Source organism: Suillus subaureus, assembly GCF_016647635.1.
Source record: "Suillus subaureus strain MN1 chromosome Unknown BJ212scaffold_296, whole genome shotgun sequence".
NCBI classification, from domain to species: Eukaryota; Fungi; Basidiomycota; class Agaricomycetes; order Boletales; family Suillaceae; genus Suillus; species Suillus subaureus.
This window is the reverse complement of record NW_024538852.1, coordinates 4,823-21,764: the sequence shown is the minus strand read 5'-3', so window position 1 is coordinate 21,764 and position 16,942 is coordinate 4,823. Positions and strand designations below refer to the sequence as shown.

The 16,942-nt window shown below is 48.9% G+C and overlaps 5 protein-coding genes across 5 annotated transcripts; 3 read left to right on the top strand and 2 right to left on the bottom strand.

Annotated features, from left to right (window-relative positions):
- Positions 1-637: 637 nt before the first annotated feature.
- On the top strand, positions 638-1,004 carry BJ212DRAFT_1489581 (uncharacterized protein; the record flags this gene model as incomplete). Its single annotated transcript, XM_041341422.1, has 2 exons — positions 638-945; positions 989-1,004. The coding sequence occupies 2 exons, from the start codon at positions 638-640 to the stop codon at positions 1,002-1,004; spliced, it is 324 nt and encodes a 107-aa protein (XP_041185288.1).
- An 8,865-nt stretch (positions 1,005-9,869) lies between these two features.
- On the bottom strand, positions 9,870-10,080 carry BJ212DRAFT_1409782 (uncharacterized protein; the record flags this gene model as incomplete). The annotated part of the gene is made up of 1 exon (XM_041337464.1): positions 9,870-10,080. The coding sequence occupies one exon, from the start codon at positions 10,075-10,077 to the stop codon at positions 9,904-9,906; it is 174 nt and encodes a 57-aa protein (XP_041185287.1). The 3' UTR covers positions 9,870-9,903.
- Positions 10,081-12,301: 2,221 nt separating this feature from the next.
- BJ212DRAFT_1582455 (uncharacterized protein) lies at positions 12,302-12,640 on the top strand (the record flags this gene model as incomplete). Its single annotated transcript, XM_041342321.1, has 2 exons — positions 12,302-12,392; positions 12,450-12,640. 2 exons carry the CDS (start codon positions 12,302-12,304, stop codon positions 12,638-12,640), a joined length of 282 nt encoding a protein of 93 aa, XP_041185286.1.
- Positions 12,641-13,424: 784 nt separating this feature from the next.
- BJ212DRAFT_1409766 (uncharacterized protein) lies at positions 13,425-14,385 on the bottom strand (the record flags this gene model as incomplete). The annotated part of the gene is made up of 3 exons (XM_041337463.1): positions 13,954-14,385; positions 13,695-13,898; positions 13,425-13,488 (listed from the first exon to the last, which is right to left on the bottom strand). Coding segments are annotated over exons 1-2 (457 nt in total), but the record flags the coding sequence as incomplete, so codon positions are not given.
- A 1,353-nt stretch (positions 14,386-15,738) lies between these two features.
- On the top strand, positions 15,739-16,684 carry BJ212DRAFT_1582452 (uncharacterized protein). The gene is made up of 4 exons (XM_041342320.1): positions 15,739-16,018; positions 16,069-16,179; positions 16,239-16,368; positions 16,419-16,684. Exons 2-3 carry the CDS (start codon positions 16,089-16,091, stop codon positions 16,343-16,345), a joined length of 198 nt encoding a protein of 65 aa, XP_041185284.1. The 5' UTR covers positions 15,739-16,018; positions 16,069-16,088; the 3' UTR covers positions 16,346-16,368; positions 16,419-16,684.
- The last annotated feature ends 258 nt before the right edge of the window (positions 16,685-16,942 follow it).

Below are 16,942 nucleotides of genomic sequence, written 5' to 3'. Positions count from 1 at the left end.
TGAAGGGACAGAGCCTCAGAGGAGTCTGTATGCACCCCCTGTGAAGCTGCTCAAAGAAGAACAAGCTTCTTCAACGTACTTCAGTACCGAAGACGCTATACATGCAACGCTTTCTCCATCCAGCTTCATTCTTCCGATCTCGCCACATTCACGTTTGAATCTCCTCACAAGCTTAACGTCATCCAGGCCAAGCCGCCGTCCTTAATCTCACCTCTTTCCTCGGTGCGTCGCCATACAGGCACATGGCACCCGAGGACCCAAATTCAGTGAACGACGACCGTATAAGGACCTGGACTATTTCGTGGTGCAGCTCGTGGACTTCGGTTGCGGATGGGACAGGCACGACATTTTCATTGACAATGCGCCTGAAGCCTGGGTTGCCATTACCGGGGCACTATTTAGCATGTCCAACAAACTCTCAGGGTTCTCGCCCTGAGTGCTGAGGACTCACGTCCGCTTGGACTGGAGTTACGCCTGGTCGGAAATAGTAGGGGACTTCGTCCTCGAGCCCACAGACTCTCACGAGGGCCCTAAAATCGCGGTTACACGCGAGGAAGAACAGATTCCGTTCCGAAAAAATGCTCCAAGGAAGCTCCTTTGGATAGCCGGCGGGATTGGAATAACACCTTTCCTCGCTATGCGCTCCGACATTCCCCCACACTTCGCCGAGTATGAAATCACCCTTTTGTTATCTACGCGCGAGCCAGATGTGATGCTCTCTCTTCTTTCCAATGCCATCGAAGCTGCTGCCCACGAGGTCAAACTAGTCGTTCATGTCTTTTCGCACACCGAACAATTCGAGAGCTCCTTGCCCGTTTCCGTATCGCTTCATCGTCATTCTGGACGGATCACTTCCTCGTTTACCTCTGACTTCAAAGCTGAATGTGTGTATATTTGCGGCCCAGAAATATTCGAGCGGGAGGTTGTCCAGGGTGTGTCGGGAAGGTGAGAAGGGAGGGATTTGCTTACTGATGTATGTCAAGGTTAGGCGCGGTGTTTCTTGACTTTCTTTCAGAATGTAAGGAAGTTCTTCGAGGTCTTAATCGCACGGCCATAGACATGTTTAGTATCTGCACAACACTTTGTTCGGTCCTCGGCCGTACATCAGAGGCTGAGGCAGGTTTTTGTATACGATCGTGTTCAAGTGATAGCGCCTGTGCTACATCTGATCCGCTGGCCGGTTTGGAAAAGGTGGTAAAAACAAGGTGACTGAAAGTACGTAAGGACTTGGTGATGAATCTGATGATACCTTTTGCCTGGATAACGTAAGCGATGTCAATCAGTGTTTCACTAAACTGGTCTTTTTCTCATCGTCCTCCGAGCCTTCAAAAGCTCGATTGACAGTCGGCGATTGCGAACGCTATCCTAGAAAATAGTACTGGAATTAAATTCGGCGGGTGGCATCATTTTTTTTGTGGACGTGCCTCGAGGAGGAGCGCTCTTCGGCAGGATCCATGGGCCCCGGCCCCCTAATTCCCCATTCATGAGGCCTGAAGGCCTGAGCACTGAGCCACTCATCCCCACATCAAGCAGGTAACCAGAAATTACCTTACAAGGAAAGAAATAATGAAAAGTGTTGAGACGCAATCGAGCCCCCTCCCACTCTTTTGCCTTCCCCGCTAACCGAGTGGCTCGTCCCTTATGTTCAAACCATCGCACACGATTGCTCCGCGCTTTTTGCCTTTAAAGGCAGAAACGCGCGTTGCAGAAAAACAATCGCACTCGAATTCCACAGCACGCCTGGTGGTTCAAAAGAAGCGGGGAAAATGTGTGGACTTGCCACAACACACGCGCTATTGATTCATTCCAGGGATTTAAGCCCACCTCGCAGATCATTTGCAACCGTTTCTTTTCTATCAAATACTACTACAAAATGCCTGCTACAAGACCTAACTTGGTACGCTTCCAGCCTACCTCACTTCACGCGTCTTGTACTCATGACACACGCTACAGCAATCTGTTGAATGCCCTGTCTGCCACAGGGTTATTAGCCGCAAGGCCGATCTTCCTAGACACATGCGTATACACGCTGAAAATAAGGATGCACTGTACGTACTCGCTCTCTATTAAACCAGATGGTTCTTGACCTGTTGACTATCTTCATCAGTAAGCACGCATGCCCATATGATGGATGTGATTACAAAACCCTCCAAAAGTCCAACGTCCAGACGCACATCAGGACCCACACCGGGGAACGCTCTAAAATGTGCCTTCACCCTGGATGTAAATTTTCTACCACCGATCCAGGCAGCCTGACGCGGCACCGCAAGTCAGAACACGGTTACAAGCCCAAAGCGCGTCACATTCCAGACGGCAAAGCTGCTCGACAGTCCGCCGCCGCGCCTTACCCTTGTATTCGATTTGTGAAGCCAAAGGTAGAGACTCCTGCCTCGCTGGATCTTAATGACCTAACATTTCCTGAGTTCCCAGGTCTCACACCCTGCGGTGCACTCTCGCCCTCCGAGTCCAGCGACTCCCAAATCCCGGGCGAGTTCACGGAACTCTCCTTGGACCGACTCTTCCCCGATCTCTCTGCCGAAAGCTTCACCTCCATATGTGGTCAGCCCTCTCAGCTCCCCGTACACACCCCGAACTACCTCCAGCCTCCGACCGTCCCCGTCGATCTCTCCGCTCTCTACATCGACCCGCAGTTGCTCTCCGATGCCGCGCATCCGCAGCCCATTCACGCTGTCGGATTTCAGTCTCAGTCCCAGCCCATCGCCAATGAGGACTTTCAGTACCAGCCCGTCTCCGGAACAGATGTGAACAACAAATCACCAGTTGATCTGGAGGAGTTTTTACAAAAATATGGCTCGGGGTTCTTTGAAGGCCGCTGCGAGTATCCTGAAAATGCACCGTATTCGACGGCAGAGCCCTCGTTTACAAACGAATACAACGTCTATTGAATATTCTCTTTCATCTTTCATCTTTTATCTTTCACCTTTCATCTCGTTGTCAAATCACCTGTGCATCAGCATCACAAATACATGTAGAACTCGGAATTATCATTATTGGTCATTTATTTCACATCACTTGCATCCTTTGTACATATCTTCAACTTCAAATTACTGGATGTACCATTGACAGCAGTACACGAATCTCATGACAATGAAATACAAATTGATCAGAATCTTATCGGACGCGACTGATCACGTGGTTCGAAAATCACATCGTGACAAAGTCATCAAGTGGCCTCTTGACATAACCACTACCGCCACTTGAGCCTGAGATGCACGCTGCCAGCACGTTTCCTTGAGCCACGCCATAGCTCTGTCCACACTGTTTTTCTATATCAATTACCTTTATTTTTTTCATTTCTCTCATTTCTCTCTCTGTCTCTGTCTCTCACCGTTTGACGATATACTTTTGAGTCAACGACATACAGCATTGGTTATCTACTACATCACAATCTGTATCAATTTCGGTTTAATAACTGTATTTCATGTCCACGATCCTCTCCAGCTCGGAAACGACAAACAATTCGCCGACTCCGATCAGTCCTTTCTCCAATTATTCAGCTGCTAGTGACGCAACTTCAGATGGTGAGTCACCGCCATCGTGATCTTCTCTATTCTATTTTGGTGAAATGCGATCTAATATGATGAACTTTGATTTGTGGGCGTTAGAGTCACCCGACCTCGGGGCTTTCACCACTGTCTTTAGGGCCCTCAACCACCTCCAGCCATTCGTGCCTCCTCGAGGGGGTGCCTACACCCACGCAGAGCTTGACACACCCTCCACTGATGCCGGCCCGCCCTCTTCACTTCCGACGGACTCGGAGTTCATAGAAGGCTCTACGGTATGGAACCAGAGCATGCTAGCGTCTTATCTCGCATCCTCGAGCTCCTCACACACACGCTCAACGTTGACCAGCATGACTGCAAGCCCGTGCCTTCCAAATCCCGACGACAACTTTGATGACTCCGGAGAAGAGACGGAAGGCGAGCTTGAACCGCTCATATTCACGTTCACGACACCTAGTCGATCACAGTCTCATAATTCGGATGCAGATCTGAGTCACGATCATTCACTCTCTGATGGTGATATTGACTTAGGGGACCAACCCAGTCTTGGTGACCTCGGTGGCGCGTTTTCCTTTCTTGCTGCGGAGCGTGCCAGAATTGCTGCCCGTGACCGTGGTACAGGTAAAGATAGCTCCACGAGCGATGGCGCTTGGAGAAACGAGGCAGAACCTCGCCGTACACGAAAGCGGAGAAGGAAAAAGGCGAGGGTCATTCAACTCCTGCAGCGAGATCGAGAAAATGTGGAACAGGAGAGCACGAGTCACACCACGGGAACCAGCACAGTATTGGGCGTATCTGGGACAACCGGCGTTATCGCTGTCTCCTCGAACCCAGAGCCCGAACCTGAGATAGGAGAGTCGTCGTCTTCTGGCGATAATGTTGCTGTTACTATGCCTTCGACGCCTGCACACAAGTCATCGTTAGATAGGCTACGCCACAGTCGTTCTACCCCATCATTGCATCTATCACAGATACCCACCAATCCTCAAATTCTTAAGTTACGTTGCCTTGCCCATAAGCTACGACTCAAATTCCCGGAGGACTACGACCGCATTACGGCGTTACTCACGCAGGACTTTAGTGGTGCCGATTCCGACTTCTCAGACCCTAGGGGTCCAGCGCCGCGACCTAGAGACTCTTTGATTCATGTTTTTATCGACCAGTGAGAATTTTTGTCACCTGAATCCAATGGCTGCTAATGTATCATTTCAGTTCGAATATCCTTATCGGTTTCTTAACCTATGCTCGCCGTCACGCCTCTCACTCGGGTAGGAAACGACGCCTCTCCCACGCAGCCCTCGCGCTCCTCCTTGAACGCGGACGCCCCATTACGCGGCGTTGCCTAGCCACTTCCTCCCCGCTGTATCAACCAACAGACACAGCCGAACAACTCGGGTACGAAGTTTGCATTTTTGTGCGTGTGCCAGACGGTGGGAATGGCCAGTACCGTCGTCCACCAAGTGCCAACACCAATGCAGAATCATGGCGCAAGGGACACGCGCGAGCATCATCAGACTCTGATAAAGGCGTAGGTGGAAGCGGAGGCACAGGCTTGACTGCGTCTGGGAACGGCGGCCGTAATGGACGCGTCCGCTACCGAGAGCAGGGGGTCGATGAGCTGTTGCAGCTTAAGCTGCATCAGGCGATCGCGGATGTGGACGTGCCGCGCCCGGGTGCGACAATAGTGCTAGCAACGGGTGATGGGAACGTCGGGCAGTTCAGCGACCAGGGCTTCCTTGGTCCTGTGCGAATCGCACTGAAGAAGGGATGGCGCGTCGAGCTGTACGCATGGGAGGAGGGCCTGAGCCGTGCGTGGAAGAAGGAATTTGGGGAGGGCACGCCGTGGAAGGATAGGTTCCGCATTATCAAGATGGAGGATTTCGGGGAGGACTTATTAGAGGTCGAATAGGGGCGGTGAGCGGCGCTGTCTGTGTTTAATTGTTTTGTCGAGATGTATGTTCTTTTGTTGTTGTGCATGTTGTTACGGGGGAGTTGGCCTTTATGCTGACTCAACGATACGGTTCCTTTTATCTCGGTCTGTAACAAGCATCCACAAATTTATTTCCCAAGCAGTTATGAGTTACTGTTATCATAGGTTTTGTGGAACATCAATTATGTTCTCGTATACGTAGCTATGTCCATCATGGAAATTACGAAGTTAACATAGACTCTTCTCCAGCTTCCTGTCAAAGGGTTCCAAATGGTCCGGTCCTCGGAGACCGCGTTGCTCTCTATGGAGTGCTATCGTTGAGGATGGTTACCAATTAATACTTGTCGCATCATGTATGGGATTGGCATCAAGGTCATCGATTATTCACAAAATTCTCGTTTGACCTTTCAAAAGGACACATGCGGTCGGCGAAGGCCATGGCTTTGTCGAAATCCGCTTTCTTGTCAAGGAGAAGCTTTTAGCTCTCACAGAACGCAGTGGTACAGAGCTTTATGATATCGAGGACCTGTCAAACGCACCGTAGCTTCAGGCAACATTTATGCTGCCCATCCGTTTGATCCATTTTGGATTTCGATATCCTTTAACAGTTTTCCATAGTGTCTCGGGTTGTGCACATCTCGTGGTACTAGGTGAACGTTAGGTCTGGACAACAAACCTTGCAGATCGCATTATACGCGTGACAGGATACTCTGATTGGATATTTGTCATACCCGCTCGCTTGATATTCCTCCAGGAAGGTTTATTGTGGCCTCTGGACTGACCGTTCCATGACGATCATTGGGTCCACGTAATACTAATAGTCGCTGCTTCCGACTCCTAAACGTGAGCATATTTAGATCTCGTGTTATATGGGTTGTTCGTAAAGATCACGGGTCCGAGGTGCGTGTGCTAGATTTCAATCCCTCCGCCGTGGCGCGCGGCATCGACAGGGTAGTTCGGGAACGTACGACTTTCTCCTGGCACAAAGAAAAGTTTGGGCAGTATTTGCCAGTGACAACCTACCTCCCTTAGGTAGAGGTAGTCAGTGACCGTACTCTTGATACCTTTGATGTCATGCTAGACGAGGAGACGATGGTGATGTTCTTAGATGTGAGTGTGTTTTTACCTGTCAAACCAGAAGATAACCATCTCCATCCCCCTCAATAGGATGAGATGGTGGAGGTCAGCTTATAGCCCGTATTTCATCAAAGTCGTCAACAGTGGGTTAACATGGTTACATACACCAGTTTCCGGGACTCATTCTGTTCCTGAAATTCACGTTTCAGCTAATGGCGGGCTTGTTTTGATCAGCTTTGTTTCTTGCCTGACCGGCACATGGACGTGAGTGCACTGAGTCCATGTTATTGATGATATGCAAAACGTACTTGGCAGAAGCTTGATTCTGTACAGTGCCCTCGCCGCTTGACTTGGGAGTCACTTCATGCATGCGATCAAGAACCTTTGGAGTCTTGGAAGATAGCACTTTCAGGTGATGGTCGACAGCAAGGGCATAACCTCACAGAAGAGCTGTTCAGGGGCAAGATCCAGCGGGAAAGGGATGGGGACACCGATACGATCAACAATATTTCTAGGTTGTTTTCTCAAGAATGGTGTTGTCGTGCAAACACGCACCCAAAACTGTAGACTTGTTTGCGTGACCGCCCATCTGGAAGTGCCGACAGTAACTCATTGCGTCAGGCCGTGCTTATTGCTCTAGCACGTCCAGATCTTGAATCCTCGTTGTCATACACCCATTCGCCGCCGCTCACAGTGGAAGCTCGATGCCCAAAGATACTCGATATACCAAGGCCGTCCAAATGCACCTCCCGCCCACAACAGAACATGCAGTCCTATAAACTAAGTCATCCCGAACCCGACCACTGGCAACACCAACCCCACTATGTGAAAATTAAACGCTGTAACCAGACTTGAGTACAAATCAGCGTATACGTGGGTGGGAAGTAACATATATCGTCTGTCCCCAGATAATAGACTGGGGCAAGAGGGTATTGACGAGAGTCCGGTCATATATAATTGTCTGTATTCCAAACGACGCCGAATAAGCCACATGATAAGAGGTCATACCGTCTGGTCTGCAGTTGGCGCATCGGGTATGGGTGTAAGCACAGGGGCATCAGAGAAATGTAGTGGCCCGTCGGACATAAGAGCAAGCATGAGGGCATCCGAACCACGTATATGAAGGTCCTGACCGACATTCCAGAGATGGAGGTGCATGCGGGTTGCGAGGATCGCAAGGACATAGAACTGGAGGCTGTGTGTGTTTTAGGAAGTCGTTAGCAGCGGAGTTTGGAGATGCATACTTTTCGAAGACGGAGTGAATTGCGTACTGGGTGTGAGGAGTATCAATGACTTGATCATAAAGGGTATTGAGGATTTACGTACTTGGGAAAACAGCATTGGCATGAGGACGTTCACGGCCGCAAGAACTTTCATAACAAGGGTCATCACTGATGAGCACAGAAATATATGCATGTCTTGACTCACACAAACCGCATGCATAGTAGAATATATTATGCTTCACCAGGACGGTGTACAGAGGGCCGTTGACTGTCCGCCAGTTCTGCATGGCACGTATCAATGTGAGAGAGATTAGTCCTAGGGAGAGCGTGATCAGCGCGGGCCTGTAGTGTAGGTATTGTCTCAATTCCCAACGACATACCCAGTTCAAATACAAACAAGAGAAGAAACGGCATGGAGAGTTGGATACCATGCGAGGTCCGGTAGCAGCCTGTGATGCCTGGAATCGTGCTGGTCATAACTGTAAAAGTGGAGTCAATATGTCAGAATAGTAGTAGGGGAAGAACAACCATGTGAGGCGGCAATAGTGGTGAAAGCAACATCGATGGACGCTATTACAAAGGTCTAGCTCGTTCATCAATTGTAAGCTTGAGTGTGTCGAGGGTATGGGACTCACAATAGCGGTGCATACCGTGGCTACCAGAACGAATTTATTATTGTTCCAGAGCGCATATGTTCTGAGCACAAAAATGGCTGGATAAGTCGGATCAGAAGCACGTGTATGTCACGGAGGAATGGGAAATACATTCAGAGCAAACGACGGATATGAAGCCGAAACCTGTGAGAGGAAAGGGCAGCGCTCGACAAGGACGTGCATTCAGCATATACCGTGCACGTACTTGAGTAAATATTGATCAACATCAGGCATTTCTAGTGAAGTCATGAAGTAGGCGTCATCCACTAGACTGCGCATTGACACACCTCGGAATGGTTGTCCGGGGTGAAATACACTGAGGCACAACATGTCAATTTATTGTAGAGAGGATGTATGCTGGAGCTGAACGCACGATATAAATCCAAGGTGATAATGACAAATGGGACATTTCGTGTGATGATATATAGGCATTTTACCTTGTTCCAGCGCGACCGAAGTAGGAATGTCCACTTTCAAGGCGCAATATATTGATCATCAATATGAAAACCGAGGCAGATCAGAAAACAAGTAGCACCTCTTCGTGAAGTGACCAAGCATAATAATAGGTCTGGACATGCGAATTTAACAGCAGACAGTCGGAATATATCGGGTCGCGCCTACCCAGAATGTGGCCGTTGACACTAAGCCGCTGTCACGTTAGAAAAGGAAGGAGTAGTTCAGATAGGACGCACCGCATAGGTACTGGTGGCGCATGGGAAGTATATTTGTTAATATCTGACCTCGTATTAACAAGAAAGCGATGCACCGTTAAGAACTGCAGACTACTGGCCGCTGCGACATCGTCAGCTGAATACTGCATCTGTTCAAGAGGTAAAAACGGTTCACATCAGGCCACCAGGAAAAACCTCCGCCAGGAATTCAAAGTAAGTAATTATTTAAAGGGACGTTCACACCTGGGAGTTTATGCATATATGGTTTACGCCCATCCCTGCTTACATTTCCAATCAATAGCATCCGACTTGTACGTGGGTGTGAGCAAACCAAGACCAATAGCATTACAATTGTCAATATTGTCATGTTGCTAGTTGCCACGAACAAATTCGAACAGACGTAGCTTCGTCTGGCTCTGGAGTCAATGACACGATCTAACGAAGTTGGGCTGAACCGAACGTTAGCTCGAGTGGGACACAAGCAGATGGAGCCGCTGGGGGGGCGGGAAACTTGCTTACGAGTTCGACCGTGCGCTGACTCTCGCATGGCACCATCAACAAATATACTTTATTCGCACTACACCGACGACGAAATAGTGCGGCAACAGAAGTTACAACATGTACCCAGGGTGGGCGCAAAGAACGAGTAACAAACTCATTAAGTAGACGGTAGGCCAGAGTCAAAATGAGGACGAGAAGTTGCGTAGATACACACCAGAAAACACGAGCAAGCTACATCATCCTACACCTTGATAACATTCAAATTACAAAAATGAAAGGTAGAGCACAATTTCTGTTTGCCAAGCACCATACATAGCCAAGAGACTATGGAGTAGTTACTGAGCAAAGAGAAGATGAGATCCCAAAAAAGAAATCCCCCAACGACGCAAGCCAGTAGTGCAGTAGCAAGGTCATCATGTCCTCCAAGTTGCAAGCAGAGCTCGGAAGAACAAGGGCGGCAAAAATTTGATAACCAAAGAATGAGGGCGGTGCCCTCATAATAGTGGTTAAACTATTAAGAACAGATACTACACTTGATCTAAGCCAAAAGGCCAGAGTGGTAAGGATTCAGATTGTGACCAACTCCCTTTTATACGAAAGGACAAGAGTGCACGGGCCACCATTTCGATTTGGGCATAAGCCTAACAAGGACAAACAACACTCTCGAACACCACCCACCTCTGCCATCTGCCTCCGAAGCTTCAAAACTAATTGTCAAGTCTTAACCTGTCAAGAACTCAAATTGTAACGTGACCGCCACCCTTGCATTCTCGGCCTGTCCTACAACACCCACATCTGAACGCTGCGTCCTTGTGTTCTCTGCTGCCTCCCAATGCATCTCACACTGCCGCTTCCTTCCGAAGTTCCGCTCCAGTTGCTTGCCCTTGCATTATTTGGGACCAACCTCCTGCTATATTCCTTAACGCCTCCTAGCAACCTGCTGTTAAAGTCCGACTCAGGAATGATCTCGACGGAATATGGACGACCGTCACCAAATGGTATAATGTTTGTCATCGACCGATGTTCGACCTATTACAGCATGAACGGTGTGTCGTTCCTAAGCTATGAACAAATTTTCATCTCTATGCAGCTTAGCATGCTACTTACCCTTAAAAACGAGTTACGAGCCCATCCATACTACGAGCACCTCAGTTCCTACTTCCCTTCAATAGAATGTGTGCTAACATCTCAAGCAGAATATATTCTTACTAGGTACTCGCCACATACACGAGAGTTCCTATGAACGACCAAGATAACGTATTCCTACTAGCTCATTGTCCAGTCTACTCGCCTCGGTTCGCTTAACCTGCCCGCACTCCCATAAGTTTAAGTCGGAGACAAACGAAGAGACACAAACATCTGGCCTGAATACGCATGATCAAGCGCATGTTGAACTATCCGCGAGACACGGGGAACTCACATCGTGGCCCCGCGTGTCAAATAGCCGGCCAAGTAAAAGGTAAAAAAATCCAAGCCCTTAACCTGGATAGGCACCGAGAAGTGCTGCCTGGTGACCAGCGTAGTAGCTACATGTATTTAGAATAGAACATCCCTTCGGTTGGCCTGTCTCTTAAGAACTGTATCAAAATGCCATCAAGCTGAAGGTGTGCTGTCATGTATTTTGCAAATGATGTTATTAATTTATTCAGCAAAGGTAAGACTTCCCTTCGACTTTGCAACATGTTCAAGGACATTCGTAGGCGGCTCTGCTACATTCGTCACATCGTGAACTACGCGAGAGTTGTCATTTGAATATTTCGAGACTGCAATCAAGGAGGGGAAGACAGGTCCACGTTATCCTCCAAGCGGACCACCTTAGATTTAGGGATAAAAACACGATGCTCATCAACCCAATTCAAGACCTTCTCAAAGTTTCTGCATTGGTGAGGAACGTTGAAGTTAGGAAAGGGATTTTCGAGTCCCTCCACCCAGTCATAAGTGAGCATCGTCACGTCGCCACGACACATAATATTCTGCCTGAGCATTTCGATGCAATGGTCTGAGGTATAACATATTAGTAAGCAGGATGTGGGCTGGAGAGGAAACAATGTACCTACCGAGGCGAGTGCGCCAGGGGGATTCGTGGGAGTCATGGCCCGAGGAATCATCATGGTCACCCCAGCTGACTCTGCGAAGCATGTCCTACAGCGGAGTGAGTAAAGATCGACTAGTCTCCCTGTATTACAACTGACTATATAATCGAGCTGGTGAATGACTTCTACAGTTGCCATGTAACCTCCACCGTATTCATCCGGATACCTAGTCATGGCGGGAGAATGTTTCTCCCCAGTTTTGAGCAATTGCTCAAGCGTCATACGAACTGGACGCGCTTGGAAATATAGCTCGAGTCAGTAAATGTCTATGATGTAAGTGAAGCATGGAGTGCAACCATTAAGAGATATCCTATCCCAAGCGGCGTTGATTTCTGGAGACGGGCTGCCACGATATATAGAATGGGTGCCCAGAGTTCCATTGAATCTTATAATGCCGATAGATTCAATCGCCTCGTTTGCTGGGGCTGTGGTCGACGAGTAAGCAAGGTCCTGTGCGTTGACGCTAACCGTCTACCTACAGTACAGAACAACGCCATCGATCGATGGCGCCCATACCCACAGCACGAAGAACGCCATGGCTTAGCCATGGCGACCAGCGAAGGAGACGGTAATATTCTAGAGAAGGTCTTGTTTCTGTATTGATACCAGTCGCACCTCTTAACTCAAACATGAAGCTTTCGCTTGTCTTCAGCGTGCTCGCATCCATCGTGGTTCTTGCCACGGCGTATCCCACACAAGGAACCGTCGCGAAACGTTCCTGTGAGTATTCATGACTCATTCACTATGCTGAGGTCGATGAGTGTAACTTGCTACTAGATGTGGAGAAGCGTGAGGAACTCGACGCCAATGACTTCAATTACGTTGGTGTGGAGAAGCGCGATGAAATAGACGCCAGTGATTTCCTTTACCCCCTCGGTGAGGAAAAACGCGAGGAAATCGACGCTAGTGACTTCCTTTACCCCCTTGGTGAGGAGAAGCACGGGAACTCAATGTTGATATCTGATTAAGGCGCATACCAAACTCGACGCCAGGTTCTGCCCAAGTGAGTTATAGCCGTATGTCCTATTTTATGTGAGGGTCATCCATCGTACTAGGTCTCAGGTCTGGCAAAGTTGCAGTCAAGTCACTTCGCTGTACTACTGCATATCATGACTCTCTTATCTGATTTCTTGATTTCTGACACATTGCACGCCCATGTAATACAATCCTAGTTGTCTGACTATTTTTGACCCAACTACAGACCCGCTGAGCGTTTAGGGTATAGCACGGGTGTACCCGCGGGTCGGAAGATGAACACCGTACCCGTACCCGTCAACACCGTACCCGTACGGGTACGGGTACGGTATTACCCGTACTAACCCGCGGTATAGCAGCTTACCCGCGGTGTTGCATTTACCCGCGGGTACACATACAAGAAATAGTAACACTACGTAGCCTGTAGGTCTAATAACCTCACCCAACACTCTCGTCCTCTCGTTTTCTTTTCTTCACAGACTTCATGATCTTAGTAAGATCCTCGAGTGCTACCAGATCACAGCGGAGCCACGAGCCAAGACAGAGGCATGCGCGAGTCGATGACGGAGACAAGCGGTTTCGAGTGAAGTACAGAAGGTGCCGGCCTTGCGAAAATACACGTTCGACTGCAGTCGAGGTAGCTATGGTGTGTAACACATAAGCTGCGATGCTAGCGAGAGCGATGATGCACAACCTACCAGGAATGCTAAGGTAATCAAGTGCCATCCGGTGCAAATTCGGATACGTCTTTTGATTATGGACCCACCATTGCAGTGGGACTTTGGTATTCTCTACTGGTTGCCTCAAATAGTCGTCAAGCTCATCTACTAGAGATGCTGCTGTGCCAAGAAATATGTCACCAAAGTCATCAGCACATTGTCGTACCTTGTCTTCTACCGAGACATGTGCAGCTGGAGTTGAAGGTGAGACCTGGTCTTTGTAACGATCTATGTACTCTTCTCGGACGAGATTCAGAGAAAACTGATCCGCTCGTGGCCTGTACCTTTCCGCCACTAAATGCAAGATCAACTGCCTCTTTGCCCTAACAGCCATTGGCGTGATGCCTTAGATTCGTAGTCGATGACTTGTCCCTGGAGTCCTGGAAGCGGCGGACACCTCCGGAAGGGAGTTTGCACTTGTGTGCCCCGCAAGGGAAGAAATGAACTAGACGTCCATCGTGATACTGGACAGCCACAGCGTCAAGCTTAAAAAACGAATAGACTGCTGAACGCCATGTTTTCTTGAGAGTATCTGTGAGCGAAAATTAATCAAGGTCCACGCAAACGCGAGCAATAAGTTCACGTACTTAGATCAGCTTCGTCATCCTGTTCGGCGGCAGGAGGTGCCACATCATTTTCATCAACATCAACATCAACATCAATTACTTCCGGAGCAGCGGAGTGCAACTCAGAGGGGGTTGCTGTGGCCTGTGCAAGGATAAGCTTGACACGTTTTGCAACATTGTCCACTATGGGCTGCGGAGATGACGATATATTTAAACATGTTGAGGTAGACTCAGCGAGCGAGGCCGTGTCATTGACAGTAGACTGATTAACCATGATGATGATGGAATAAATGGTATTGAGAGTCTACATACCTCACTTTATACTGTTGAATCGCCGAGTGCAACGGGTTACTGTTACAGTCAACGACCCTCCGAAAAATAGGGATCGTAGTGAGTGGCGAATCCTTGTCATGTCCAACCGTCACTGTTGCAGTCAACGACCCTCCGAAAAATAAGGATCGTAGTGAGTGGTGAATCCTTGTCATGTCCAATATATAACACCGCGGAGAACATTCGGAGATAGCGCGGCTACTAGTACCCGTGAACATACCCGTATACCGTGCAAACGGGTACGGTATGACCACGGGTGCCAAATCTCTACACCGTACCCGTACCCGCCATACCCGTGACCCCCATACCCGCGGTATGGCCCATACCCGTGCTATACCCTATGAGCGTTCGTGCCACTAAGTTATCATCTGGTGACAGTGTCAGGGTTTGGGGAATTAGGAATCCTGCTCCGGTTCACCGGCAAATTAGCACGGCCTCTACGAGGGTCTAGTTGACGGGTGTGAATGATACCAAATTCACTGGAATTGATCGATGGCTCTTTGAATCTTGATACTAATTTGTGCTAACTCGTGTGTCATTATGATCACCTTATTGAGCCTGCCAAATGCCCAACCTCTCCAAATAGCGCCGGAGCTCTCTCTCATCCCCTTCGATCATGACATTCTCTTCCCAGTTGTCGTCAGGCTCATCAGTATAACGAAATAGACACATCCCAAAGTCGATGAGCACCGCTCGTCTAGGGTGACTGCAAGATACGACAATGTTTTCTGGGCGCATGTCGGCATGGATGATACCGAAAGACGCAAGGCTACTCACAGCCTTTACGAACTCCTGGTATGCTGAACTAGGGACTGAATGAGGGTCTTGGATGGTTGCGAGGTTCTCGCCCGGGATGTATTCCATGAAAAGCACTTGGGGAGATATGGCACGACCTTCACCGTGGCCTGAAAGGACCTGACCTAAACCATAGAGCCGGGGGATGGTAGAGCCCTGAAGGTGTTCAAGACATCTGTAGGCTTCAACTTCACGTGCAAATGACCTCTCATACTCGCGGTAGTAGGCTTCTTCCCACGATGAGCCGTCAAAGAACTCTCTCTCCCATGGAAAGAATCTATGGTCTGAATCGTCGCCTGGTGTGAGTGTACGACGGTCAGCTGCAGCCTTTTCATTGGCGGCAGACCAAAAGATGGGAGATAGTCTCGGAAGTGGGGATGCGCGCTCGCAGTTGAAACGAGGGTCGTATATTTTGATTGGGGAGGCCGGCTCTGACAAGGACATCCTCGATTTCGACGAGTAAGACCACGCATTTAGTGACAGGGGTAAATGCTTTGCGGATGAGAGCAGCGCACATGAACGAGGATTTCTCGTCGTCTAAAAGAGATACCTGTAGTTGGAGGCGACCTCCTTGTGTATAAGGCTCTTCTACCATCGTCGCACAGGAGCTTCTAAACGTTTACGTTTGTGAACGTTCAATAAGTAGGAAATGGCGGAGTTTGAAAGAGTGAAGCGAGGGACCGAAGGCCGTTACTGTGGTGCCGTACACTCGTGTAGTAGAACGTCTCTCCCATGCGAATGTTTAACCGACGCGATGGTGGCTAAATCAGCCTGAATGGTTTAGGGTCCGCCTGAATGATTTACGAGGACGCCCATTGCTGCGGTCTTCAACTTACTTTTGGAACGCGAGAAGCCCCGCCTTATCACTTTCTTGCGTGAAATCTGGACCTGCCCTATGCACCGAGCTGATTCGAAGACGGTATCGATGAGAGTTTGGGCTTGTGAGCGGACCTACGAAAAGGTATAAAACCCTCTTGAAGATTCCAATGTAATGCATTGACGAAGTACTAGTCGCACCTCTTAACTCAAACATGAAGCTCTCTCTTGTCTTCAGCGCGCTCGCATCCATCGTGGTTCTTGCTACGGCGTACCCCACGCAAGAAACCATCGCGAAACGTTCCTGTGAGTATCTATGACTTCATCACCCTGCTGAGGTTGATAAGCACGCAACTTGCTGCCAGACGTGGAGAAGCGCGAGGACCTTGACGCTACTCACGACTCTTACAAGGATGTGGAGGAGCGCGAGGAATTTGGCTCCAATCTTTTCAATTATAACGAACCGTACTGAACTTGATGTCAGGTTCTACGCAGGTGAGTTATAGCTGTATGTCTTTTTATGTGGGAGTCATCTATCGTATTAGGTCTGGCATCGCTGCAGCCTCACCCACAAGTCACTTCCATGTATTACTACATATCATGACTCCTTTATCTGATATCTTGTTCCGGCTGATACTAAAAAAGTGGCCATACGCCCCGAATATAACGACCACTCGACATCCCATCAAAATATAGAGGAGATCCTCTAAAATCAAAGTTTATTGTATATCCATGGGGTGACTGTCTGACACCGATCTTCCTTCCTTACCTTCCCTTTGTCTTAGGTATCGAAGCAGATGTCCCAACTTGCGAGTTCAATGGTGCGCGCATGAACGAAGTCTCTGCGATAAATAACACCTCGTGACCTGCATACCATCAACACTGTAACATGCAGGTCCGATCGAGGACCACGTACTCTTGCCACGGCTTTCTCCGAGTCATGATAAGTGCATGCGAACATCTGCATCTTCGTAGATATCGTCGCTCAGTTGTCTGCTTCTGCGAACAGAAGCAATAGTGCCTGTGATCTGAATGGTCGATCGTCTGCATGTCACAATAAGTATACATA